This window comes from Erithacus rubecula, assembly GCF_903797595.1.
Source record: "Erithacus rubecula genome assembly, chromosome: 2".
NCBI lineage: Eukaryota > Metazoa > Chordata > Aves > Passeriformes > Muscicapidae > Erithacus > Erithacus rubecula.
In genome coordinates this window covers 105,988,732-106,014,128 of record NC_136685.1, presented here as the reverse complement: position 1 = coordinate 106,014,128, position 25,397 = coordinate 105,988,732, and the positions used below count along the sequence as shown (strand labels likewise).

Here is a 25,397-nt window from a genome sequence, read left to right as displayed (position 1 = left end):
AAATTTAGGAAATTTATGAAAGCTTTTTAATTCTGGATATATTGTGGGAATATATTGGAAAATTTTGGTTTATGTGGCCTTAAAACTACATCAAGACACTTGTTCAGGCTACTTATGGGCACTTTAATGGATTTTACAGTTTAGCTGAAAATGCCAAAATGATATAAAATGAAACCAAAAGTCACCAGTAATCAAGTTCTCCGTATGTATGACATGAACCTATGGATTTCTTTTCCATAAAGCAATCTAATTTTGTTCCTTTTTCTCTTACAGGTGTTATAGAAGAGATTACAGATATCCCACCCAATGTGAACCTGGAATTACGAGAGTTTATATTCCCTGAGCACTTGGATTATGTAAATCTGACATATGAGCCTGGATCTAGAAATGCTTTTGTGAATGCTACTGTGCCACTGGATGTTGAGACTCTTGAGGTATAATTTTATTGCATAAAAATCCTATAGAGAAAGGTTTTCTTGCCAAGTGAAAAAGAAATAGAATTAAGATAGAGCATTTTCATTGTTCATTCTCTCACAATTCAGGTTGGTATTTCAAAAAAGTGATTTGTCTGAATAGAATTCAGTATCTACCTCTCACTGATATCTGTTAAATGTCTTCAGTTACCTATAACTAAGCCTTCCTGTCATCTGACAGCCAGACAGGTTCTGTCCCAGTTGTGTATTGTACTGAGAGCTGTAAACATGCATGGATTTTGTTTTGGACACTGCCTTCTTAAACAAGCACTGTAACTGCCAGACCTGGACCAAGCATATTGTAAAAAGCTGTAAAAAACAGTGTAAATACTGTTACTGTGTTTGTAATGGATGAAAATGTACTTGGGATTATTATTTTTTTTTCCATTTGCATTTCTCATTGGGATATTCCCAAATGGATTAAAACACTCTTTATGCTTCTTGCACAAGTTGTCCTCTATTCTCTGTCAATATTTTGGGGGGGAGAGCAGTCAGATCTATATAGGGATGGTGGGACCTGGGTAGGTGAGTATCAGTAGTAGAGGAATGGCAGTCAAATAAACTTTATAACATAGAGCAAAGTAATTAGAAAGTGTTAATTTTAAGCAGAGTGTTTTGGTACAGCACACCCAAGGATTCAAGTACTAGAAGTAATTTAGTATAATTTTTTTTGGCAAAAATTATCTTTTTTTTAATCTTATTATTAGTTCATCAATCATATTATTTATTGTCTTGTTTGTTCAATTTTAGGGTGAAATGGTCTGGTATGCTATTGTTTGCCAAAGGATTGGAACAGTGAGTACAAACCATGATTTATCAACTGTATTTATTGCCTAATTTAATGCAGAAGATAATTTTCTGCAATACTATTTAATTGAAAGCTATGATGCAGGGAGTTCAGAATCCCTTGTAGACGATAATCTGTTGAAATCTGCTTGCTGATTGAAAGGAGCGTTTTTGTTCATAGAAAACAGGTAAATTTTAAAAAGTTAATTTTAGGAATGGTAGTCCAATTCCCTCTACTCTCTAATTCTAAATGGCAATTTAATGAAAGTGTCTCTCTGAGGGTCTCATTTTAGATGAAATTAAATATTAGCAGAATGCTGCCACCTCACTGTTGTAATTTCTTCCTCTACAAAGACTGAAGAGATAGAGAACGGACGGAATGTAATACTGAAAGATGTAAATGACAATGCTCCAGAATTTCAACAAGATAATTATAATGCTTCAATATCAGAGGTGGGTTATGGCAAATGCTGATACTTTTTTCCTGGGATACTTTAAAATTACTTTTTGGGGAGGTTCTAATGTGACCACACTAAGATTGGTTCATTATGTGCATACTTATGGAACTTAGCTGCTGTTTCCTGTGGGTGTGGAAAAGAAAAGCTGGGCTGCACATACAGCTGGGAGAGTGGGGTGATGGAAAAATATTCCCAGCCAAAAATGGCAACGGGAAGGGATTTGCTAACTTTGCTGCCCCAAGTTAGGAAGGATGTGCCAAGGGGCTGAGTCTTTGATGATTTTATTTCCTCTCAGGTAGCTGAAATGGATTCCACAGTTGTAAAAGTGGAAGCTGAGGACAAGGACTTTTCACCAGAATTCAGTGTCCTTATTTACAGTCTTTGGGTGAGTGCCCTTTGTTAGCTGGGAACTGTTGAACACCAGTTTGAATTTCATAGATCCATAGCCTGGGACCTGATCCCAGCTTGCTCCCTTGCACTGTGACAATTAAAAATCTGCAGAACATCCAAGAGACCTTTCAAATTATACCATAGGATCAGCCTGACATGCAGTGAGGCCTGAATCTTGCTTCTTAACATTCATGGAATGATTTATGGTACTCTTCAGCTGCAGCTAAGGAACTCAGTGGTCCTTTGCAGTAGCAGCAGGGACAGCTGTTTTCCCCTCTTTTTAAAGTTTATATTTGATCTGCTGTCGGTCTTCAATCCTCAAGCCAACTGAAGCAAGTTCATTTCAAGTAAATTTAGATACCTGCAGTGGAAATCTTCACATCTGAGCTTGTCTCTGCTCCTTTTATAGCTGGTGGAGGGAAGCTGATACATTTCCCTCTGTGCCATAGGATACAATAAATCAGATAGAAATCCTCTTGCCACTGACAGGGGAGGCAATAGAATGTGTGGAGGAGGATCAGCTTTTTTCTTCCCACTGGTGGTGATTGAGACATTCCTGCACTTTTATGAAAATAGTCCAATAAAAAAGATGGGAGAAAAGAGAAAAGAAAATGTATTTCATCATCAATCATAAAATATCTGATTTATTCATTTAATAGGGCCCAAACTCTGATTACTTTTCTATAAGGGAAGGAGATGGAACTGTCCTGGTGAAAAAACCACTGGAATACAACGAGGTCAACTTTTTCAATTTAACTGTCCAAGCAAAGGTATGATGCAAATTAAAATAAGAATTAGACCCACAATAGTTCTACAATGATTGTTCCTTTGTTTTATGGAATCCCAGTTTCTACAAATTTACAGCTTTGGGAGTTCCCAACCCAAAAGTTCTGTCTGCAACTTGGTTTATACAGGAGGCAAAGTAGAACATTCTTAATATTTCAGCCATTGGTGGTTTCCTCTCAAATACCAGTTCAAGCTGATTTCTGTGTTTCTCTAAGCATAAATATTGTACATATTCATTCTCCACTATTGTAACACTTATTCACCTGTTCATTCTGACAGGTGTCTCATATTTTTGCTGCATCTTACCAGGCTTTAATTTTTTTTTAAGATTTGAGTAGGTATTTGCCTTCATTTCCCCTTAGACCTTAAAATAACCAGTTTTGCTAAGACTATTGTGGTATCTAGCAAATATATATTCTACATGCCTGATAGAAAATGAGTCACTAAAGAAAGATAACCTGTTAATAGTTTTGTTCCTAAAACTGAATTCCAGAAATGGAAAAATCAAACAGGTTGAGAGTTCTCCAGTTAAAAATGCTGCAAAATATATGTAATAATATTCTGCTGTGTTTCCCCCTGAGATATGTTTTTTTTTTCGTGACAGTGGTTCTTATTTTCTTATTTTCCTTGTAATGCAGGAAAGATTTGGAGACCAGACTGCCACTGCATCAGTAATAATTAATGTGCAAGATTATGATACATTGGACCCCTATTTCAGTCAATCCGTGTACAATGGGAATATCAGTGAAAACAAGGTAAAAGCTCTTCACTGAATGCTGCTGCAAATAGGTTATCCCAATCCATAGGGCTTTTCTTCCAAGGATTCTTCCTCCCTGAGCAGCTTAAGATGGATGGAGCTGCTTTCTCTGTGCTGACCAGTGATAAAGATATCAGCTGTAGACTTCCAACCAGCAGATAAACAGACCATGTATTATATGAAGCATAGAATTTTCTGTGATAGAAAGACATCATTTTGTATTTTGGGGGAAAAAATTAAAAAGGAGAAAGAAAAGGATGAAACCCCCAAATTCCTGTTTTAATAGGGCTTTTAATGTAAAATTCAGAGGGCAACTGGCTGTCCATCAGTCCTGAAATTAGTTTTAATTAGTGTAATTCCTTCATACAGCATTACAAACAAATAAGCAAAAGGATCTGAATGGCAATCCATGGCCTGGTCTATATTACTGTTTTTTCCTATATAGAGTAGAGATTTCTTGGTGGAATGTGTTTGTTTGGCTCAGGTTTCTGTATGTCTTTAAAAAAAAAAAAAACAGTGTAGCATTATCAGAGTAATCCACTAAAATTAAAAAGGTTCTATTTGTATGTCATTATATTCATGTTAACATATTTTAAATCACATTTACTCTTAGAGTTACATCTCCAGTGTCCCTTTTGTTAGGAGTTTACCTTTAATTCTCAGAAAGGAATAATTTTAGCCCTTCTAAAATGTTTTTATATGGGCTGCAGTATAGACTTGTGTGTGGTTTTCCAGGAGAGGAATGGAACTGAAGTAGTCAGTGTTCTTAACATAAATTTTATCTGTGATTGCAGCTTCATAATCTGGTATTTCTTAAACACGGTGTATTCATCAAGTATCTTGGTCATCATTTTCCTCTGTAAACACATATGGCAAGGAAAGAATTTTTTCCTGGACCACATTGGTTAAATACATATTTCTTGTTTCTTTAATCAAAAATGTGACTTATATAATGAAAGATTTGAAGTTCGTGTGTGGCTTTTTCCAAGATATTCAGGTTAATGTACGTTTTCTAGGTGGGTCCTCTGTCTGTTCTCCCAGAGAAGGTCTGGGCTCAAGATGGAGACAAAGGTATAAATGAAAAAATAATTTACAGCATCAAGCAAGGTAAGAGCCTTTATTTTCTTCTAGAAATCAACACAGTGATTCAGGATGATTCATTTATCTGTTACTGGAGGGAATGATAAGGAAGTTCAGGGTTCAGATGTTTTGAAGTGCCCACAGCTTCACTGCAGTGCTGCTCCACAAGACAAATCAGCCTCAGCTCAGTCATTACTGCAGGGTGGAGCTACTTCAAAAATGTTTAGATGTTCTTACCCTCCTCCCAAGGAACAAGAATCAATCCTGATTTCAAGTGTAAGCCACTCTGGAGGCTTCAATTTGGTCAAAGAATTTCCATTCAGGACCATCTGGAGAGAGAATTCCTTCAGGAGCTGTTCCTCCTCCTGAAGAAATTGCCAAAAGTTTATAAAATGCTTAATTTGAGATCCTTGAAGTGTGAGTGGATTTTTTTCCTAGGAATTGTTTTGACGGCAGAATGTTTGAAAATCAACCTTTCATGTTCCTTTTTGCTGTGGCTGAGTAGTTAACACTGATACAAAGGACAGATCAGACTTCCAGTTCTGGTTCATTCTCATTAACTCTTCCCAATTTGTTGCTTTTCAGTGGATCCCCCAGCCTATAACAACAGCTTTTCAATCAATGATGATGGAGTGTTGGAAGTCACAACCTCAATTAACAGAGAAATATGTCCAAATCTTGTGGTGGTCATTCAGGTAGAGATCGTTTTGGTCTCAATTTCAGAAAATAATATGTAAATCCAACTTGCTGTTTATAGCATTTCTTGTAGTCATTGGTATCAAGGCTCCCTCCTGCCATTTAAAAATCAAAATAAAGGAAAAATTAATTCATTGTAAGTATGCAGTTTTCATGTCCTTCTGTTAAGCTTCTTGTTATCAGGGTGTGGAATTGACAGCAGTAAACTCTCTTTTCTAGGCAGCTCAGCAAGACAAGATTTTCAAAACAGCTGATGCAATAGTTCTGGTTACTATTGGAGATGAGAATGACAATCCTCCAGTACTGTCACAAGCCAGTTACAATATCTCAGTCCTAGAAAACTTCCCAAATGGGATGGAAGTTCTTCAAGTAACAGCTACTGACCCAGATGAGGTAAAAAGACAGTGGTTTTATGGCTGCTACAAATACTGCACCTCTGAAATATAATATAATATAAAATGCATTTGTGTTATACAGCTATTGTAAATGGAATTATTTTTTCTGACTACCCAAATATGCAGAAGCAAAGCAAACTTAGCTTCACTTCTTTAGTGGGTACAGTACTGCAGACAAAAAATAATTTTTGTCTCTCTTTGGAACTCCTCTGGCTTGCATAAGGTCCCAAATCTGGAAGTGCAAAAGTAAAAAATTAACACAAAGCTGCAAGTCATTCTCAGCCTGCATGTTATTTCTTCCATGTTTTTTGCTTCTCTCTCTTTTCTTAATTTTGCTTTTTTTGGCACTGTAATCTCAATTAAACCAGGAAATTCCATTGTCTCCATGTGGAAAATAAGAAGAGAGCATCCTAAAGGAGTAGTTCAGTGATTTTCCTGTTTAGTAACCAATGTCTTTCCTGTTTGCAGGGAGGCTTCCAGGGAACACTCAGCCTCACTCCAGAGGACAGTCCCTTCCATCTGAGTCCAACTGGGATCCTCACTGTGAGGAACTCCACACTGCTGGACAGGGAGAGAGAACCCTTTATTCACCTACAGGTACTAAACCAAGCCTGCTCCTTTCCAAGGTCACCTGAGCCAACAGGTGAGACCTGATCTGTCCTGGCAAGAGTGAGTAGAGCATGGATCAGCAGCTTAATTGAAGAAATAAATCCAGACTTTGACAGCAATGCTATCTGGAGGGAAACTCCACTGCTGCTACAATTTCCTCAGCTTGTAACTCTCATTCATCCTTTTTTTTTTTATTTCCACAACATGACTTTGAACAACAGAGTCTTCTCACTGCATGATTTTTGCAGGTCACTGCCACAGATCATTTGTCACCTCATGAGAAGGTGAACTCTACTATCAACATAGAGCTGCTGGATGAAAATGACAACAGCCCAACCTTTAGAGACACACCATATAGACAAGATATTTTCCTCAACATGACTGCAGGAATGACCATTCTTCAGGTACTAGAAATACTAAGCAAAAATGACATTTTTGAGTTGAATGCATGCATGAGTCCTTGCTTAAAGTTGTGAAGCAGTTCTATTGAGTAGGGAATCTTTTTGGAACAGCTCTTAGTTCAGAAACAATCCACTTTTCATTGCAGAGCTATTGATATTCCATAATCACAGTGTATGGATACTTTAATTACAGATTAGAGAATAAATTGTAAAGGATTTTTATTCTGGTACTCTGCACCAGCCTGAATTTTACAAATATATGGCAGAAAATAAGATTCTTGAATTTAGTTGTTGTAAAGTGTTCAATAAAAACTGAATGTTGTTATAGTCCAGGAACTCAAACAATGGCACAACATTTTTGAAAGGCTGCTGAATGCTGGAGCATTTGGGATAATTTTTTGATCCAGTACACTTTTTCTAACATAGTAAAACCAGTTACCCAAACAAAACAGGAAATAGATGCTGAGATCTATAGGGAGTCACTATCAATGCTCACACCCAGATGTGTAGATTTCATGGCTCCTGATGAAACCTCTTGAACAATCTGCCTCCAGTGCCTTTGGAATTGTTATGAAACCAATTCTCTGAGATACAAATGTGGTGAAATTCACATCAGTTCCATAGGAGCAGGATTTTCCTTGTGCTGCTGGAATGATATTGTGTGTGTGCATCCAAGAGCAAACTCTGTTACTAAGGTTTAACCCAGGAATTACATAGGAAGTGGACAGTCAAAGGTGCAATCAAATTTAACTGCAGCTATATTTACCTGATTTTCACATACCTAAAATGGCAGAAAATTTGGTAAAAGCACAGAACCTTGAGTAAAATTATTTTTTCCCTGCAGGTTGCTGCTGATGATCCAGATGATGGTAAAAATGGGGAGATAAGCTTCATCTTAGCTGGTGGCAATGAAAATGAACACTTTGAATTGGATACATCCACAGGAAAAATCACTTTAAAAACAGTAATCCCATTAGAAATCAGAGAAAATTATTTTAAGAAGTTTGTCTTGTGGATAACAGCTACTGATGGTAAGACAGGATTTTAGTACTGGTCAACACAGCTATTCCTGGTGATGAGTTTTGGTTTTGTTTGATTTTTTACTTGAAGGAATGTTGTCAAACAGGTTGACAGGCTTTGTTTGAATAATACCATATATTTTATCTGCTATTGTTTGTTGAAGATAACAAACTGTCTTATTTATCCAAAGTAATTGCTGCACCTCTGGTAAAACTGTTGCTGCTCATGGTGTTATAGCAAATCTGTTTTCTTTATGGTTGTGGGAAGAACACATGAAATAACATATATATATATATATAAAATAAAACATAAATATATATATGTAATTGCATCTTCCTTTAAGCTACTGACTGGTGTTGCAAGCATAGGAAACAGAAATTCAGACAGAAGTCAGAAATGTATAACTCTCTCATCAGTCAATAAGGAGTCAAAGGAAGGTAAACTGTGCTCAGTAATTTGGTCATTATTTGCACATCCATGTGGTAAATTGGAGATGCCAAGTCCATTTTTAGGATGACCAGCATTTCCTTAGCCATAGTTATTGGAGGTTTCTTTGTTTTAAAAGAATAACAGAGAACTCAGTGAACACTCATGACCTGAATAAGGGCATAAATAAATCTAACCTAGGAATGGCATTCCACCTGTGGTATAATGAGAGTACAAAGTGGTTTTCAGCCTTGTGATTTTTTCATGATTTGGTCAATATGAGCTCTGTGTCTTCAAATTTAGGGTCAGGTGGATAAAATGGGTCCTGCAGGGAATATGGGTACAAAAGGGATTGCTCAGCCCATCCTGTGTTTGTGGTCTTGCTGAGGATCAGAGGCAGTACCATAACAGCAGCACGAAGGATTAAATATTTTTTTAAAGGCAGTACCCATAGAAATGTGTATTTTTGAGGGGGCCAGTAGGTATTTTGTGCAAATTATTTCCTTTTGCTTGCAGGTGGGACCATTCCAAGAAGTACATCAGTGCCAGTAGAAATCTTTGCATTTGGAGATTCCAGACCACGGTTTATTCAGAAAATGTACAATGTGTCTGTGCAAGAAGAGCTGGATACTCCTGTTGAAGTAGTACAAGTAAGAATTTTATTCTATCTCTATATAGGGCAGGGCAGCTCTAAGAAATCCTAATTTTGTAATAGATGTGCTCTAAATATCATATCTCCCTGAGTTAGGGAGAATTAGATACTGTGTGTTCTACCTATCAAGCTTCACATGCAGTACATCTCTCAGATGAAGTTTATCACCCAGAGGTGGGCTTGCTTCCAGTGAAACCTTTGCAGATATTTAAACAGCATCTGCTACCATTTAGCATTTTAAAAATCCCAAAAAACCCCCAAAGCAGTCCTCCATTTCAAACAAAATGAACCATGGCACTGCTTGAGAAAGCAAACTTTTGTGCATAGCCCTCTGTTGATTTTGGATACCCTTCAAAGGGTTTAGTGGCTCAAAGCTTGGGATAGGCAATATTCCCTCATCTCTTGGGATAAATTTAAAACCCTGTGACATGATATGAGAATTCCCTTCAGAGAAATGTCATAAAGACATTTCAAAGAAGGCCCCAGAATTTGCTCTTCATTTTGATTTAAAAAAAAAATGCTCAGACAAGTAGAGTACCAGAATGCACTATGGTAGCTCCTTCTTGGATGAAGGTCTGAACACACATGGGAGGTTTCACATCACAGCAGTGAGAAGGTAATGTGTTTTAGTGCTTAGATTTGTAGACATCTTGAGTTCATTTTCCCCCTTTTTTGCATGTAAAAAAATGCAGAACCTAAGGTTAAAGTGCAGTCTGTCATTTTTATTTTGTTATATATATATATTCACATTTTGCTAAAAATGCTCCCCGCATTTTTATGTATATTGAGGCTTGATCCTTACTTCTTTAAAAGAATCTGTGAAATTTACAAGTATCTGAAAGAAAATTCATTAAAAGAAATATAAATCAGGACACAATATCAACCATAAGTTGATATCAATCCACAACATCAACCATAAAATCAGTCTGGACAGTTCAAAGCACTATTCTTTCTCAGACAGTGGTTTATGTGTTTTATTCATTGATTGATGTTATGCTGTATTTTACACAGGTCGAGTATGAGGCTTTAAATCCCCAAGTTGAGTTTTGGGTGCTGACAGAAAATGTTCCATTTACCATCGATGACAAGGGAGTCATCTCAACAGCAACCAGGCTGGACTACGAATCCCAGAAAAGTTACATGTTCAATATTTCCTTGTCAGATGGAAACATCACAGACTATGCCACAGTGTTTATCAGAGTCACAGACATCAATGATAACAGCCCTGTGTTTGGCAGAACCAACACCACCATTGTCATTGCAGAGAACGCGATGGTGGGAACCAACATCACCAGCGTGTCGGCCACGGACGTGGATGAAGGCTTTAATGGATTAGTGGTTTACACTCTGAAGGGTGGGGAAGGAAAAATGGATATTGACAGCTCAGGATTCATTCTGCTGCAAAAGATGCTGGACAGAGAAGAACAAGGCTCCTATAACTTAACTGTGATTGCCAGTGACCAAGGCCAGCCCATGCTATCTACAGCGCTCAACCTGACCGTCATCGTTGATGACGTGAACGACAATGCCCCGGTCTTCTCATCCAGCAGGTATGAAGTGAAGGTCCCTGAAGACCAGGAGCTGGGAACTGCCCTGCTGACACTGTCTGCTACTGACCAGGATGTGGGGGCCAATGCTCTTGTGTCGTACCAAATCACAGAGCAGCAACCTCCAACCTCCTCCCCGGTGTTCCTTGTGAACCCAAGCACCGGCCAGCTCACCCTGAGCCAGCAGCTGGATTATGAAAACATAAAGGAATTTGAAGTGACAGTGGAGGCATCTGATGGAGGTCAGCCAACTTTGAGCACTGAAACACTTGTAGTTGTTCGTGTAGAAGATGTCAATGATAACCCACCAGAGTTCAGTCAGGCAGCTTATGATGTATTTGTGTTTGAAAACCATCAGAAGGGGAGTCCTGTCTACACATTCAGTGTTGCTGACAAGGATGAGGTAAGGACCACATGAATCTCATCCTGATAAATCAAAATAGCATGCTTTTCTCTGTTAACCTGCAAAAAAAGCATAGTAGTACATGGACAAAAGGAGATTTCTTAAATGATTGGTGCTAAGTACGTTTTGGTTCATGAAAACTTTGTCTTGCCTTCTCTGGATCCAGCAGTAAACATTCCCAAGCCAAGACCTTGTACAAAATAATTTAGTGGCTATATCAGACAAGATGGAGAGAGCTTCTCTCCACTGCATATGATACCCAGGAGGAAGTGGTGTTTGCTTCTGTTAATGTGCATGAGAGGAATGCATCATACCAGACAGAGAACAGATTTTTTAAAAATTGTCTTACTGCTTCTTATGTCAAAATAATAGTTTCTGATTGAGTGTTGCTTGATAAACTAAACTTGATAACCTTTAGTCTCAGCTTAGTCAGATCAAGAGGCAATTTGTAACCCTGATAGAGTTGTTTCTTCTATAATAGGAAATTGCAAAATTTACCTCTGCTTTGTAACAAGTAGTTTCTTTCTCCCCTTGTTTTATAAAGACATTTTCCATGTAGCTGTGGCACTGGGGAGATGCTTTGGAGGAAGAGATTTCTGATTTGCAATATTATTCTTGCTCATGTCAGTTTTAAAGCAGCATAAATGCTTGGCTCATACTCCATTGAGTTCTGCTTTGCTGCTCTTTCCTTTTTATCATCAGGATAAGTCTTAGCCTTAGGGAAAGAGAATATGTAGGACCCAAATAGGGAAGCCTGTAAGTGCTTCCACATAGCCCAGTTCCTGTTTGCCAAAGAAGTCTATATTCTGCTCAGGGTGCAGGATTTTATTTATTAAACCTGGCAAATCAGTTGTACTTCTGTAATGAGAAGTCTTATAAAAAGCTCAGGTATTAGTATTAATAATATTATTTTTTGAACTTAAATCTTAATATTGTTAAACTTACATGAACAATATTTTCTTTTTAGGCTGGTTTTTCTCAGGGATACTTTATTCTCAACAGCACTTCATTTACTGTGGATATGCCTGGAACACTTTCATTAAGGAATGGCACAGAACTGGACAGGGAGACTACATCTGGATACACTTTACAAGTAAATTTGGGGAGAGACTCTGCAGCTTTGGCTCATCTCTAGTTCATTCCCTTGAATGCCTTTTTATATCTTTATAAGAAGTTAAAATGACAATGCAGTCAACTAAAATTACTTTTTTTTTTTCCTTACTTTGTTAGGTATGGGCAGTTGATGATGTAATCAATGGGCTTAATTCAAGTGCCTTTTTCCACATCACTGTTCTGGATGTCAATGATAACAACCCTGAGTTTCAGAATCAGCCATACAGTTTTGAGGTTCTGGAAGGGGAATACATGTTGAATAATTCCACTGGGGTTGGACACGTGACTGCTACTGATTTGGATGAGGGAGAGAATGCACGAATTACTTATTACTTGTCAGCTGAGGATGGGGATAATCCCTACAGCATCCAGCAGGTAAGGGTTTGGGTATGCTGAAAATAAGATATAGATCCTGCTGATCATGAAGTAATCAGCATATGTCTAGTACATCACAACCAGCACGTGCCCTGTAGGTTGGAAATCTATGTTGATATTCAAAAACCAAGCCATCCCTGTTCAGGTGCTGCTTGGAATATGAACTAGCCCAAAGGAGAATAGATTATTTCAATCCCTCATCCCTTTTGAGAATTGAGTGTACAAGAGTTCTCCAAATGATCTGTGCATTGCACCACTGCCTTCTCTAGGATGGAACCATTTTGGCTACTGGCTCTGTAGACCGAGAAAGCAAAGAGAGGTATGAGCTGCTCCTGGTGGCATCTGATAATGGAGTGCCTGTGAGACAGGTAAGCAGCAGCAAGCTATGCTGTGTCTGAACTGCCCTCTATTTGTGCACCCCAGTGCCTGTGCACTTTCTGAATCATGCTTTTCTCCTGCCACACCCCAGAACTTCACACAGGTCATCATCCAAGTGTTGGATGTGAATGACAACCCTCCCCAGTTCACAAGGGCACAGTACTCAGCCAGCATCCATGTGGCAGCAGCAAGGGAAGGAGAGTTTGTCCTCTCAGTGTCTGCCACTGACCTCGACCTTGGCAACAACGCTGTCATTTCATACAGGTGTGTTTCTGGCAGGTTAATAAGTACCTCCTGTGAGACACACAGAAAGGCATTTTTATTGGTCTTATGAAGGATAAGGTCTCTTCATAAATATTTTAGTAGTGCTATAATCGGTTATGATTTCTATACTTAGGAAGGACAGTCATTACTGGGTGTTTTAGAGCTTGGCAAATCATGATTATGTCATAAGAGAGGGCACAACCAAATGATAAACTGGCAACAGCCAAGGTTTGTTTCTGTTTCTGAAATTTTGCATAACACATTGGAGTTTCTGGGTAGGAAGTAAATGAATCTCTGACTCTTTTCGTATATCTTCTGTTTGCTGGGAGGGGGAGATAATTAACTTCCTTAATGCACTGTACAAAGAAAAATCAATGGAGAAAAATACTTTTATGAGCCCTAAATCATAGAAAATACCAGAATACCTTGACATGAAAAGCACAGATATAGGACAAATGAATGAGCAGTAAACTTGTGGATGTTTAAAACCACTGCCTTGACAGAGGTTGTTTTTAACTATGAGATAGCATTCTACCTAAACCACATCACTTGTGAGCAATCCAGTTATCTGTGAGAGGTCATGGAATGGGAAATTAGCATTGAGATGGATGTCACTTGGGTTTCTCTTACTGCTGGATATGCAGCTGAGTGTGCAAGATCTGCCTTCTCCTAGTGAGAGCATCAGAGCCTTGGGGTGTAATGGGAACTGAAGGCATGAATGCTGCACATTTTCATGATGGGAAACTTACTTGGAAATAAAAGGCCACTATTTTAGGCTAAGGACAGCAATTAAAAGCTGTTCTTTATAAACAGGCCAATATTGTCTGTTGAGTGCTCCTTACAGAGGTAGCAGTAAGTAGATGGCACTTCCAAGGGCATTAATATGAATGCTCTCCTGATTGCTCCTTAATCAGCTTCATGAACCCTTCTGATGATTTCCATATAAATAAAGACACTGGAGAAATCACCCTCAGCAGTAACCTGGGCCACATCACAGCTGACACAATTGTTACACTGACAGTTGTTGCCACTGATCATGGAGTTCCTCAGCTTACCTCAAATGGTAAACCATCTTTTTTATCCTTTTTTCTTCTCCCACAGAAATATAACCCTTGCAAACATTTAAATTTGAAATTAATCCCATTGCTGTCAATCAAACTGAATTTAGTGAAAAAAAAAAAGACTACATTTGAACTATGATGAATATTTGCTTTTTACCTTTTGGTCTCCTCCATTCTGACTATATTAACAGAAAACTTGTTTTTAGTAACCCTGGTTAGAAATAATTTTTAAAAAATTAATTTATTGCATTTGTACTTATAGTACAAAACCCAACTCTCCACAGTTGTAGTCACTCTAAAAAGATGTATTCAAATAATATTGTTGATGTCTTTCTTTTTCAATTTTCCTTTATCTTCCTATAATTAGAAACATTTAAACAAACAGAAGCTGGCAAATCACCCTCAACTGAGTTTCTGTTATATTCAATCATGTAGTATTTTTTGTAACTTTCCCATATGTTTTCCAGAGGTTAATTTTGATTTTATCATGAGCAGGAGAAAACGAGTGATTTTCTTAAAATAGAACAAGTGGTCCCAACAGAAATTGCACGTGTGGGTTTATGTACATCCCTCCTCTCTTGTTACAAAGCAATTAAGGGTCAGATTTTTAAGGAATGTGAAACCCCTGCACATCCCATTAGCTGCAGATTGGTGATCCTTGCTCTTCATTCACACTGGAGCAACGTTTCTGTAATCAGGGAGTGAGGTTATTCTGGAAAATCAGCTAGGTGTAAAAAGCACCATATTTTGTGATGCATATTAATCCTTATTACCATTGGTTTCTTTTTTCTTATAATTAATTTTTCCTATGTGATAATTTCTATTATTTCCTACTAGTTCCCCAAGAAACTTAAGCAAACAGAGCACAGATCCTGATGATTTTAGCAGTGACTTCACTATTTTAATTTGTTTTCTCTCTTCAGCCTCTGTTACTCTGTACTTGCTGGTAAATGACACCAGCTTTGGACTGATTTTTGAGAGGCCCAGCTACGAGTTCAGCCTTGAGGAGGACAAAGCCCCAGGGAGTGCAGTGGGCTCAGTGAAGGCTCTGAGTGGAAGCATAGCTGTGCAGGTTGAGTACTCCCTGAAATCCCAGCAGGACAAGTTCTCCATTGGGGACCAAGGAGACATCGTGGTCCTTCTCAGGCTGGATCGGGAAGAGGGAGACCTGTACAGCATCCTGGTGGAAGCTGTGGACTCCCTGGTGCCACCCAACACAGCTGTTGCTTTGGTATGGAATATGCATTCCCAAATATTTTTAATCAAGGACTATGAAATACCTTTAAAAAATATTAACAATCAAGTGAAATCCAGATAAATGTATTCTGTCGTGCTTTGAGAGCCTTTAATTTCTCTTTTTTATATATCCTGAGGATATCTTACCATCTGGAGATATTGTCAGCTTCACAGATTGTGTCACTCCCTGAGAGTTCCTTATGAACAACCCATAACCAGAGAAACTAATTAACACCAAAACTGGTTCTGTGCATAGTTCTATTGAATGCATGAGGCAGATGAGCCAAAAAGCCCCAGGTTATTAGTTCTGCTCATCTCTTCCAGTTATAGTGTTACCTCACATATATGTTATCTTGCAGCTGAGAATTAAAAAAGGTTAAAAATGCAGAGCTGGAAAATGCTCAAATGCTGAAAAATGCTGAAGTTGTTATCTATCCCTTTGGGTTTTGTTCCTTGGTTGTTAGTTTTTATTTGCTTTTTTTGTGTTTTATTTTGTTTTTTGTTTTTCCTATAGGCTTCCATGGACTAAAATAAATCAATATTCTCCTTTGGATACAGCTTCTACAGCTCAAATTTGTGCCTTTTGTTCTTTTGGTTTTTTTTTCAATATAGGTAACTGTCAGAGTTGAAGACATCAATGACAATGCTCCAGAGTTCTCACCATGGATCCAAACTCATTTATCAGTTCCTGAGAATGCAACTTCTCTAGACCTGGGCACATTTTCTGCTACTGATCTGGATACAGGAGATAATGCCCTTATCAGCTACTCTCTGCAAGATGATTTTGCTGGAACATTCCATATTAACAGTTCTACTGGCAAGCTGATGACACAGAAGTCCTTAGACAGAGAAGTGATGGACAGTTATGAATTGAGAATAATGGTAAGTTGACAAATTTGATGCAAGCTCACAGAAATCTCAGCATTAAAAAGAGAGAAAATATTGATCCATCACAAAAAAACCTACTTAATCTTAGAGAATTCTGTTTGAATTCATGCATGAATTTTGACTGTTCCTTATGTTTTGTATGCAGAGCTCTGTTTTCTGCTCTGTAAATTGGTATTAGTGAATAAATGACTAATGAACCCTAAATTTTAAAGATCACAATCACACAACAGCTGACTGTGACATCTGCAAAGCATTCCTGGGTCCACTTTAGATCATACAGCTGCCTTGCCAATCCATGTTATTTGTCCCTTTCCCTTATTTTTTTCATTTTCCAAAATAGATGTCCTTTGATCTTTTAAAAACATACCTGAAATGAGATTCTTCAAGTAAAAAAAAAAAAAAAAAAAAAAAGAAGAAAAAAAAAGAAAAAAGCATAAACTTTCACTCAACATCCATGAAGTTATCTATTTATTTTAGCTGATTTCATTGATTTTTACTGCTACTAATCAGATCAATTTATGTGCATACAAAGAAGTGCTCCAGCACTGGCCATCAAGTACAAATTTGAAGGACATTTTTACAGGTCAATACACTTGTGGAAGATATAGAGGAAACATATTGAAAATTGAACAATGTCTCCTGAAAAATTTCATGTTAATAAAAGTGCACACTTTTTAAGACTAATTGAGATCTGTGTGTATGTACCTAGAGATTAGAATTTTCTGTGGCAGATGTTGGTGCAGTGTAAAACTAACTGTGAATTTGCCACATACTGGATGCTCTTCACAACTTGCTTTGCTTTAAACTTTAAACCCCCAAAATGCAAGGGATTTCCTCATTCTTTCAACTACCTCAGCACAGATATCTGTACATCACAGTCTTGTGCTGATTAGTGCCACATCTGATCACATGACATGTTTGATCTGCATCCAGGCTGGAGCTTTTGATTAATTGTTAATGAGAGGCAGAGCACATGATGGGGTGAGGATACCAGCTAGGGAAGATGTGGCAACTAATCAAGCACAGGGGTAGAGAAGTGTCACTGAGGGATAACTGGTCCAGCAGAAGGACTTCAGAGGAAAAAGTTCACAATTTTTGGTGCAAAATTGAACTAGCAGAGCAAGTTTGTGTCAAAGTAATGCTGTTTTTAATGACAACTTGTTCCTTCACAGGCCACTGATTCTGGCAAGCCACCACAATCTGCAAGCTTAGTTCTGAGCATTACTGTGGAAGATGTGAATGACAACCCACCAGTGTTCCCCCAAAAATCCTACTCTGTGACAGTGAAGGAGAATGAGCCTCCACATGTGGTGAGTGACACTTAACAGCCTGTTCTGCACTTGTTTTCCCTCTGTGCACTTGGAAGGGGCAGTAACCTCTCATGGCTGTGCATTGGTGAACATAATTTTCTGCTTTGTGGGGCCTGTAGAATCACACAGCATGTTTGGTTTGTATGACAGGGGAGTGTCTGTCTCTGATTCTTCCTAAAACTCCCACAGAGTGAGAGCTGCTCCCCCTTTCCCTCTTGTCCATACTGCAGAGATTGAATTTTCACTGGATCTGTGGGCAACATCTTTTAAAGATGTTTAGTGCTGTAGGTGTTGTGCATATATCCAGCATTCCTCTGTCTCAAGTTTTTCTCACAATCATGGGATGGTTTGGATTGGAAGGGACATTAAAGATCATCTTCAGCCATAGGCAGGGACACCTTTCTAAGACCAGGTTGCCCAGAGCTCCATCCAGCCTGGCCTTGAACACTTCCAGGGATTGGCCATCACAGCTTCCTTGGGCAACCTCCCAGTGAATCCATTTCTGGCTCTGTATCTGCCTTGCAGATGTGACATAATGCTTTACAGGAATCAAGGCAAGAGGTATCACCTGACAATCTGTAACTGCTGTGCCTCAAGCTGTGCCAGAATTCCAGCAATGCAATTAATCAATTAATGAGTAATTCAGTCAGTAAACTCTCCATGGGTGCATATTTTGCCACCCTCTTTGTTCTGCTCTAAGCATTTAGTTGCTGACTATTTTCCCTTTTGTTTTAGATTCTGAGTGCAGTAGCCACAGATGCAGATATAGGATACAATGCCATCATCCATTACACCATAACTGGAGAGACAGCTTCATTCCATGTTGGAGAACTTTCTGGAGACATTGCAACTCTTCAGCCTCTGGACTATGAAAGTCATGCCCAGTATATGTTTATTCTGAAAGCTTTCAATCCTGGAGAGCCACATCTCCAGGACACAGCAAACATTACAGGTAGCTCTGCTTTATCACAGAAAATTAACTTTCATTAACCCTAGGGAATATTTTAGCATGTGTAATTCTGAGGCATAAACCAATAGTAATGCATTCTGCTAGAGTAAATTATCAGAAAAGATGATGTGATCTTTTCACTGTAGCCAGAGGAAATTTTTCTTTAAAAAACTTGCCATGTCAAAAATGAGGATTTTTCACACAAACGGACATCACTTCCTTCAATATATTCACAATTTTTTTTTCTATTTTCTGAGAAACCTATTGACGTTTTGATTGAAAAAGTTTCCAAAAGCTTTTTATTGCTTGTATACAGAAGGGTAATTTCTAGGGTGATAAACAGTGTTGACAGTGATTTTTAGTCTTGTTAAAATAACAGTGCTTGATTGCTGGCTGTTTTCCTTTAAAAAAATAAATAAATTTGTTCTGTTGAAGGAAACAAAGACACAAAGATTCCTGTGAAGTTGGTATCCCAGCTTTTGGCCAGCTCTAGTTTTGATCAGTATGACAGGATATATTCTCATACAGAGGAGCTGTGTTGGTTTATATTAGCTGAAAAAAACCAACATATAACCATTTAGGTAAAACTCACCAAATGTGATGATTCTTTCTCAGTTACTGTGGAAGATGTCAATGAAGAAGGACCTGTGTTTGACCAGTCCTCATATCACAAGATCCTCCTGGATGATTCTACAGCTGGAACACTGGTAGTAGACATCAATGCAAGAGATGAGGGCAAGGGTTATGATGAAGGCATTTTCTACAATATTTCAGGTATGTTAGAAAAAAATCTTAGGGCTGTTTATTACTGGGCTACTTGATACTGCTAAAGCAAGCTGCATGACACCAGAATGGGAGAATAGCCACAAATTGAACTGGCAGGTTCTGACTGGATAGCAGAAGTAAAGAATCCTCTGTGAGGATCAGTAATTAATGGAACAGGTTGACCTTGGAAATTCTCACTTGATGGATCAAAGCCTTGAACAACCAGTGCTGAATTCACTCCTGGCCATGTTTTTGGCCAAGAGGTTGGACTGGAGGGGGTGTCTTGCTCCAAACCAGATGCACAGATTGGGATTTCAACCTGTGTCTCTTCACTACGGGGAACAAACTTCAGCCACTTGTCTCTGCTGGCTCCAGGGAACATCTCCAACCTTTTTTTTCTCTTTTCAGGTGGAAACTCAGAAGGCCTCTTTAGTCTTTCCAATACCACAGGAGAGCTCAGGTTAACAAGAGACTTATCCAAACAAACTGCTCCCCTGTACTACTCCTTGAACGTCACCGCTACGGATTCGGGTCTGCCACCTCTTTCAACCTCTGTAAAGGTACTAAAATTTCTACCTTGCACTCTGTTTGCTGCACAGTTAATTCCCCAGATTGTTTTATTCTAAACTGAGCATAGCTACACCAAGAAAGGGGTATTAGCTGGGCTAAACTATGTAAATCAGGAATCAAAATGTCAGAGATTTATTTCTGTTTCAGGCTACAAGATAATAGTTACCAAGTTATGCTGCCCTAGCAATTGCTGGCACAGCACCCAAAATGGTTGTGATCATTCCATTTCAGAAAAGACAGACAGAAGCTCCAGGCTGTGAGGGAGGAGGACTAGAGCACTGGAGACTTCTGTGCAAGGTCAAAGAGTGGGACAGCCAGAAAGGATGTAATGCAAATATGTGATAAATAAACAGGAGATGGCAAATAAAGTGTTCCTGTTTGTTTTCCTATAATGTAAGAAAAAAAATCCAGATTGAAGAGTGAGAAATGTAAATATGATTAAAAACATTATTTTTACACAGTGCTTATAACTTGCTGATGATCTTTTGCCACCAAAAAAAAAAAATAAATAAAAAGGAACTAGAAATCTCTATGGATAAAGATTAGAAAATTACCATCAACAACCTTAATGTAGACTTGCAAGCCATCATTCTTCAGAGGACTGGACAGCAGCTGTCTTACAACAGAAATAAATTATCATTATTTTTGTGAGGCAGTAGGCATTTTTTATTTACCACCTATTATCTTTTGTTCTTAATCTACAAATCAGTTACAATAGTTTTAAAATACTGTACATGCAAGCTCCTGCTATGGTTACACCCTCTCTAATGGAAAACTGGAAATGAGTGCATCCCTCTGAGAGCTGCTTAGTTAGGCAAGCCCTTTGAAATGTGCTGTATGTGAGGAAGTGGAACCCTGTATTTTGCAAAGCACCCAGGTGAACCTAAACTGATGAAGCTTCTGGTGTTTCCCACCAGTATTTGCTGCCTCTGTCAAACTCAGCACACAGCAATCCCAGGCTTCTCCTCACTGGCCAAGGTCTGGATTTGTGCTGTCTCACACCTCAGTAGGAAAGTTTCTGCTAAAGGTGCAAGCATCAGCCCCATGGCCATGTCCTCTCCTCTGCAGGTGTCAGTGATGGTTGCTCCCATGGATGTGTCCTTCCCAGTGTTCCTGGAGGAAGCCTACCACCCTGCCCCTCTGGCAGAGAAAGCCCCCACAGACACGTTTGTGGTGGAGATCAGTGCCTTGTACAAGCTCCCTGTGAACTACAGCATCACCTCTGGAGATGAGAAGGGTGAGCCTGGCTCTGCAATAATGGGGAGAGGGGCTGTGAAACAACAAGCACAGCACTGAGCACTGGCATCATTTCTTCTTCCTTCTGCTTTTCCCTGGGTTCCACAGCCATTAATATTGGGTGGGAATGAACCCAAAGCACCAGTTTGATGTGGGTAAGGTGTGATTGAATTGCACAGGGCACGTGACACATGGCTGGCTTCACCTGCTGTGTCTGCTGCAGGAAGATCAGGCTGTACCTGGTCAGACATAAAGTTATTCTGGCTGCAGAAAAAATAACTAATAGCACAAAAACTTCTAGTAGAAAAACTGACTCAGCAACGTTTTCCTAACAAATGTGAGTGCCTAGAGTAAGTTTCCATGTGGTTAAGTGCATCAGTGCTTTGTCACTTTTTTTTACTAAATATAGAGCTGATTTTAATTTATCATGAAACAGCCAATTTGTATTTCAGTTTTGTAAAGTGTTTTGTATGAAGTGACCTTGAAGGTGGTTGCAAAATTCCTCATCTTCATTAAGAACAGGACTTCTTAGGAAATATAAAAATTTCTAACAATCTCTGTCTGCTTCAGGGGAACATGAAGACCTGACTGGAGAGGGGTGGATTGAATTTCCTCCACTTTGGTTCCCATCTTTTTGTTAATTACAGCTCTGGAGATATATGACACTCTTATCAGCCTTGTAAAAACGTTGAATTTCATTTTGTTCTTTGAAGAATACTGTAACATACAGTATTCACATAAATAATGTGTACTTTCCATTGAAGAATTAATATCATCAATTTCCACTAATGAAAGCATAACCAGAATAATTTCTAGTTGGTTTTTTTTTTTTTTTGTTTTTTAAACAGGATATTTCATTATCCATTCATCCAGTGGTATTGTAAGAACAAGTAAGAATCTAAAACCAGAAGATTTTCCAGTAAGTTTCAAGGTACAAGCAACAGACTCCTCAAATGCTGCCATATTTAATGAAGTTGAAGTGAAGGTGGAAGTTATTGATGAAAATGATTTCCCACCAGTTTTCCCATCTTCTCTACTAGAAGAGACATTGCCAGAGGTAAGAAAATGTCATCCAAACTGAATCACAAAAATAAGTCTTCAAACTAATAATAATAAAAATAATGTTTTGTTGAGTATGCAAGTAAACCCTCTGGAACTGGGCAGACTTGCTGTTCTGTCCTACCATATGATGTGAGGTTTATTTCAACCTGGAAATCCCAATACACAACAAGAATGATCTAGAAGTGTGGACTTACTGAGGGAAAAGTGAATCTTTTCTCATAAGGTGCTCCATGAAGGAAGAGCTACCACTCCATTTTGGGTATTTTACATAGAGGATACTCAGGTGCATTTGAAATCTACTGGATGTGCTGGGCACCTCACTCAGCCTTTTCCAAGGGAGCTTCTTGCAGGGAAGTAACAGGGCAAAGTCTCTAATTTAGCAATATTTCTCCTCTTACAATCTGTTGTGATTTTGCTGGCACAAGTGATTAGCAGCAGAGAACAAGCCAGATTTCACTCAGATTTTCAGACATTGTGGCTCTCTACAGAAGAAGCCACAGCATTTAAATATTCAAAAGCAGCTTGCACAACATTTCAATTTTCAAGCAACACTTTTCACACTTTATTCTGCTGGTTGCTTTTTTTAAAAAAAAGAAACACACTGATCATGTTAATATTTTATAGAGCACATACCTTACCTTTAAGATCCCCAGCTGATGCACATGTATTGTCTTTTGCAGCCACAACTGATTTAAAATCTTCTCCATTTCTGCAGCTGAGTTAAAGATAGGTTCACTTATTACACCTAATTTTAATATTCCCAGTTAGTTTAATGGAGAAGAACTAGAATCATGTTTCCCAACCTTAAAAAATTGATTTCCATGTGAAATATTTACACAGTGGGAATTGCTGGATGCCCTGTTGGATCAAATAACTTCAGATCAGGTATCAAATAGTCCTGCAAGTGAAATGCTGATATCTGCTGTCAATCTTGGTGCAGATAACATTTTTTAAAAGGATGAATTAGATTATTTATTTTGATAATTATTAGCCAAATAGTGTTCAGAAAAAAACATGATTTTGGAGTTCAGAACACCTATTGAGTTTCATAGAAGAGGCTGTTAAACAGAAACAACAGTATGTCAGATGTTTGAGGTTAACATTTGGGCTGTTTGAAATAATTTTTCTCCCTGAAAATTGCAGCTATAGGTAGAGACATGGGGGAAGGAAAACAGATATTTTCTGTACATCAGAGAAAGCAAGAGACTCTCTCTCTCTCTTGTGCTGAACAAGCTGTATAATCTTGATTTTAAAATGTCTATACTATTCTAAGTGGGTGCAGTATTTGTTACTTTCCCCCTTTCACATAACTCAAGCAATTGCAGCAAAGCAGCCTCTGAGAGCCTCAATCTTTCTTCCTCCACAGGGTTCCCCTGCTACTGAGGTTGTGCAGCTGAAAGCTCAGGACAATGACACAGGTAGAAATGGTCTCCTGACATATGGCATTCTCAATGGACATGGACTGAAATTCAGGATAAATGAAACAACTGGAATCCTTTATTCCACTGCCCCCTTTGATTATGAGGAGGAAGCCAGAGAGTATCAGGTTTGCTTTAGATTTTTTAAATCTTCTTTATTCAGAACTGTATATCTTTCTCTTGGAAAACAGGTGGAACTTGTGGTTTTGTTTAGCTTGATAATGCTTGAACATTTTCTGCATTCAGAGCATCTCAAAGTGTGAGACATTATTAAAACAAACCACTGCCTTTTGACTAGAATTAAATTCAAGCACAGCTCATTGTTCACCTGCCCTGCAAACACTTCAGCACAGGAATAACTGATTTCACAATGACAGCTCATGTACTCAGGACTGTCTGTTTCTTGGATCTGTGCTGGACTGAGATCTTGCAGATATGATTTTCAGTTAATCTTCTTTTTGTTGTTGCCACTGCTGGATATTTTTAATGGGCTTATTTTGCTTCAAGCAAAAATATTGGTGAATTTGCTGGTTCTACAGAGAAAGACTTTTTTATTCACCCAAATACTCCTTAAGTTTTCAATAATCATTTTGAGGTGAATTCAGAACTGGACTTTACATTTCTAAGAATATTTCAAAGTTTAAAGTTCACCAAGATTTTTTAAATCCTTATGCAAGAACCTCTTTGTATGATTTCTCATTACCAATAACTGTGCAACTTACAGGTTGTGGTGTATGCTGAAGATGATGGAATCCCTGAGAAGAAGAGGGGTTACTGCACAGTTGTGATAAAGATCACAGATATTAATGACTGGCCACCTGTGTTTGATCCAGTGCCTGAATTCAGTGTCCAGGAAAACGTGCCTGTGGGATTCATAGTAGGAAAAATCACAGCATCAGACAGAGACACAGGAGACAATGCCTTTGTTCTTTATAACCTCACAGGTAACAAGGAATCCTGTCACTGCACTGGCACTTTGTTGTCTATGCAATTATGAGCATAATTAGTATATCCATGTCGTTTTCCTAACCTCTTTCCCCAAAGCCAAGAATGTTCACTTTCACCTGGTCTGGAATGTTACTAACTTATGCTCATACAATTTCCAAACCTTGGCTCATGTTTCAAATGCCCATCCACTCAAAATACTTCTGCTCTTCTTCTACATTATCCATAAATTGCTTAAAAAAATATTCTGATGCATTCGGGACACAAGTAAGCAAATAATTCAGAGTGTAGTTAATTGTCTTGGCTAAGATGTATTCATTGATGATGCTTGTTTAAATCTGTCTCAGGTGATGGAGAAAATATATTTGAAATAGATGAAACACAGGGCATCATTAAGATAAGGAACTCTCCAGACTATGAAACCATGAATAAATACAACCTTACAGTGACTGCAGTCAACAATAAATCTGCCCCTTTCTACCAGGTAAGAGACCATTACTGTAATGAACAGTGACACTTCAGAGTGGATTTTGAACTACTGGGAGGGAGATATATCCCAGCCATTTATTGTGTAGAATAAATGAGTCACCTCATCATGCTCAGAGTCAGACTTCTACAGCCTTTAACCACATTGAGTAGTAGTGTACTTTAATTATGTGAAATATTTCAAAATTATGCAGGGTAGGCTTTGACCCTGAATTGCTTGCTGACTGACCTGTGCTGGGGAACTGGAGTTTGTCTGCTGTTAGAACTATAAGTGATATGATAATTTTTCATGGGAGAAGCATTTTCAGCAGATTGTTCTAGTTCTGCTGTATTTTATTTGGAAAGTTATTAGTTATTCTTTAACAGAATCAGAATGTGTGGTTTCCTTAACTGCATGGAGGAGGAATCCTAAACATATCCTGATCTTACTCATTCAGACACCTTTCAAGAAGAATCCTACTG

The 25,397-nt window shown here is 38.4% G+C and overlaps 2 protein-coding genes across 2 annotated transcripts in view; one reads left to right on the top strand and one right to left on the bottom strand.

Moving 5' to 3' along the window:
* USP34 (ubiquitin specific peptidase 34) overlaps positions 1-25,397 on the bottom strand; it is a 435,968-nt gene that overhangs the window by 280,288 nt on the left and 130,283 nt on the right. The window lies entirely within an intron of this gene.
* The window catches only part of LOC306798317 (protocadherin Fat 4-like), a 37,345-nt gene that overhangs the window by 3,567 nt on the left and 8,381 nt on the right, over positions 1-25,397 (top strand). Inside the window, exons 3-32 of the mRNA XM_079298294.1 lie at positions 274-434; positions 1,224-1,268; positions 1,614-1,712; positions 2,013-2,102; positions 2,767-2,877; positions 3,532-3,648; positions 4,667-4,757; positions 5,316-5,425; positions 5,646-5,819; positions 6,290-6,418; positions 6,679-6,834; positions 7,676-7,862; positions 8,794-8,927; positions 9,941-10,879; positions 11,847-11,972; positions 12,110-12,367; positions 12,637-12,735; positions 12,837-13,009; positions 13,924-14,072; positions 14,994-15,301; positions 15,919-16,188; positions 17,367-17,504; positions 18,240-18,456; positions 19,069-19,227; positions 19,627-19,778; positions 20,857-21,025; positions 21,873-22,081; positions 23,453-23,632; positions 24,229-24,448; positions 24,797-24,933. Of these exons, the coding sequence (XP_079154420.1) occupies positions 274-434; positions 1,224-1,268; positions 1,614-1,712; positions 2,013-2,102; positions 2,767-2,877; positions 3,532-3,648; positions 4,667-4,757; positions 5,316-5,425; positions 5,646-5,819; positions 6,290-6,418; positions 6,679-6,834; positions 7,676-7,862; positions 8,794-8,927; positions 9,941-10,879; positions 11,847-11,972; positions 12,110-12,367; positions 12,637-12,735; positions 12,837-13,009; positions 13,924-14,072; positions 14,994-15,301; positions 15,919-16,188; positions 17,367-17,504; positions 18,240-18,456; positions 19,069-19,227; positions 19,627-19,778; positions 20,857-21,025; positions 21,873-22,081; positions 23,453-23,632; positions 24,229-24,448; positions 24,797-24,933 (5,507 nt within the window). The remainder of the gene's footprint in view (positions 1-273; positions 435-1,223; positions 1,269-1,613; positions 1,713-2,012; positions 2,103-2,766; positions 2,878-3,531; positions 3,649-4,666; positions 4,758-5,315; positions 5,426-5,645; positions 5,820-6,289; positions 6,419-6,678; positions 6,835-7,675; positions 7,863-8,793; positions 8,928-9,940; positions 10,880-11,846; positions 11,973-12,109; positions 12,368-12,636; positions 12,736-12,836; positions 13,010-13,923; positions 14,073-14,993; positions 15,302-15,918; positions 16,189-17,366; positions 17,505-18,239; positions 18,457-19,068; positions 19,228-19,626; positions 19,779-20,856; positions 21,026-21,872; positions 22,082-23,452; positions 23,633-24,228; positions 24,449-24,796; positions 24,934-25,397) is intronic.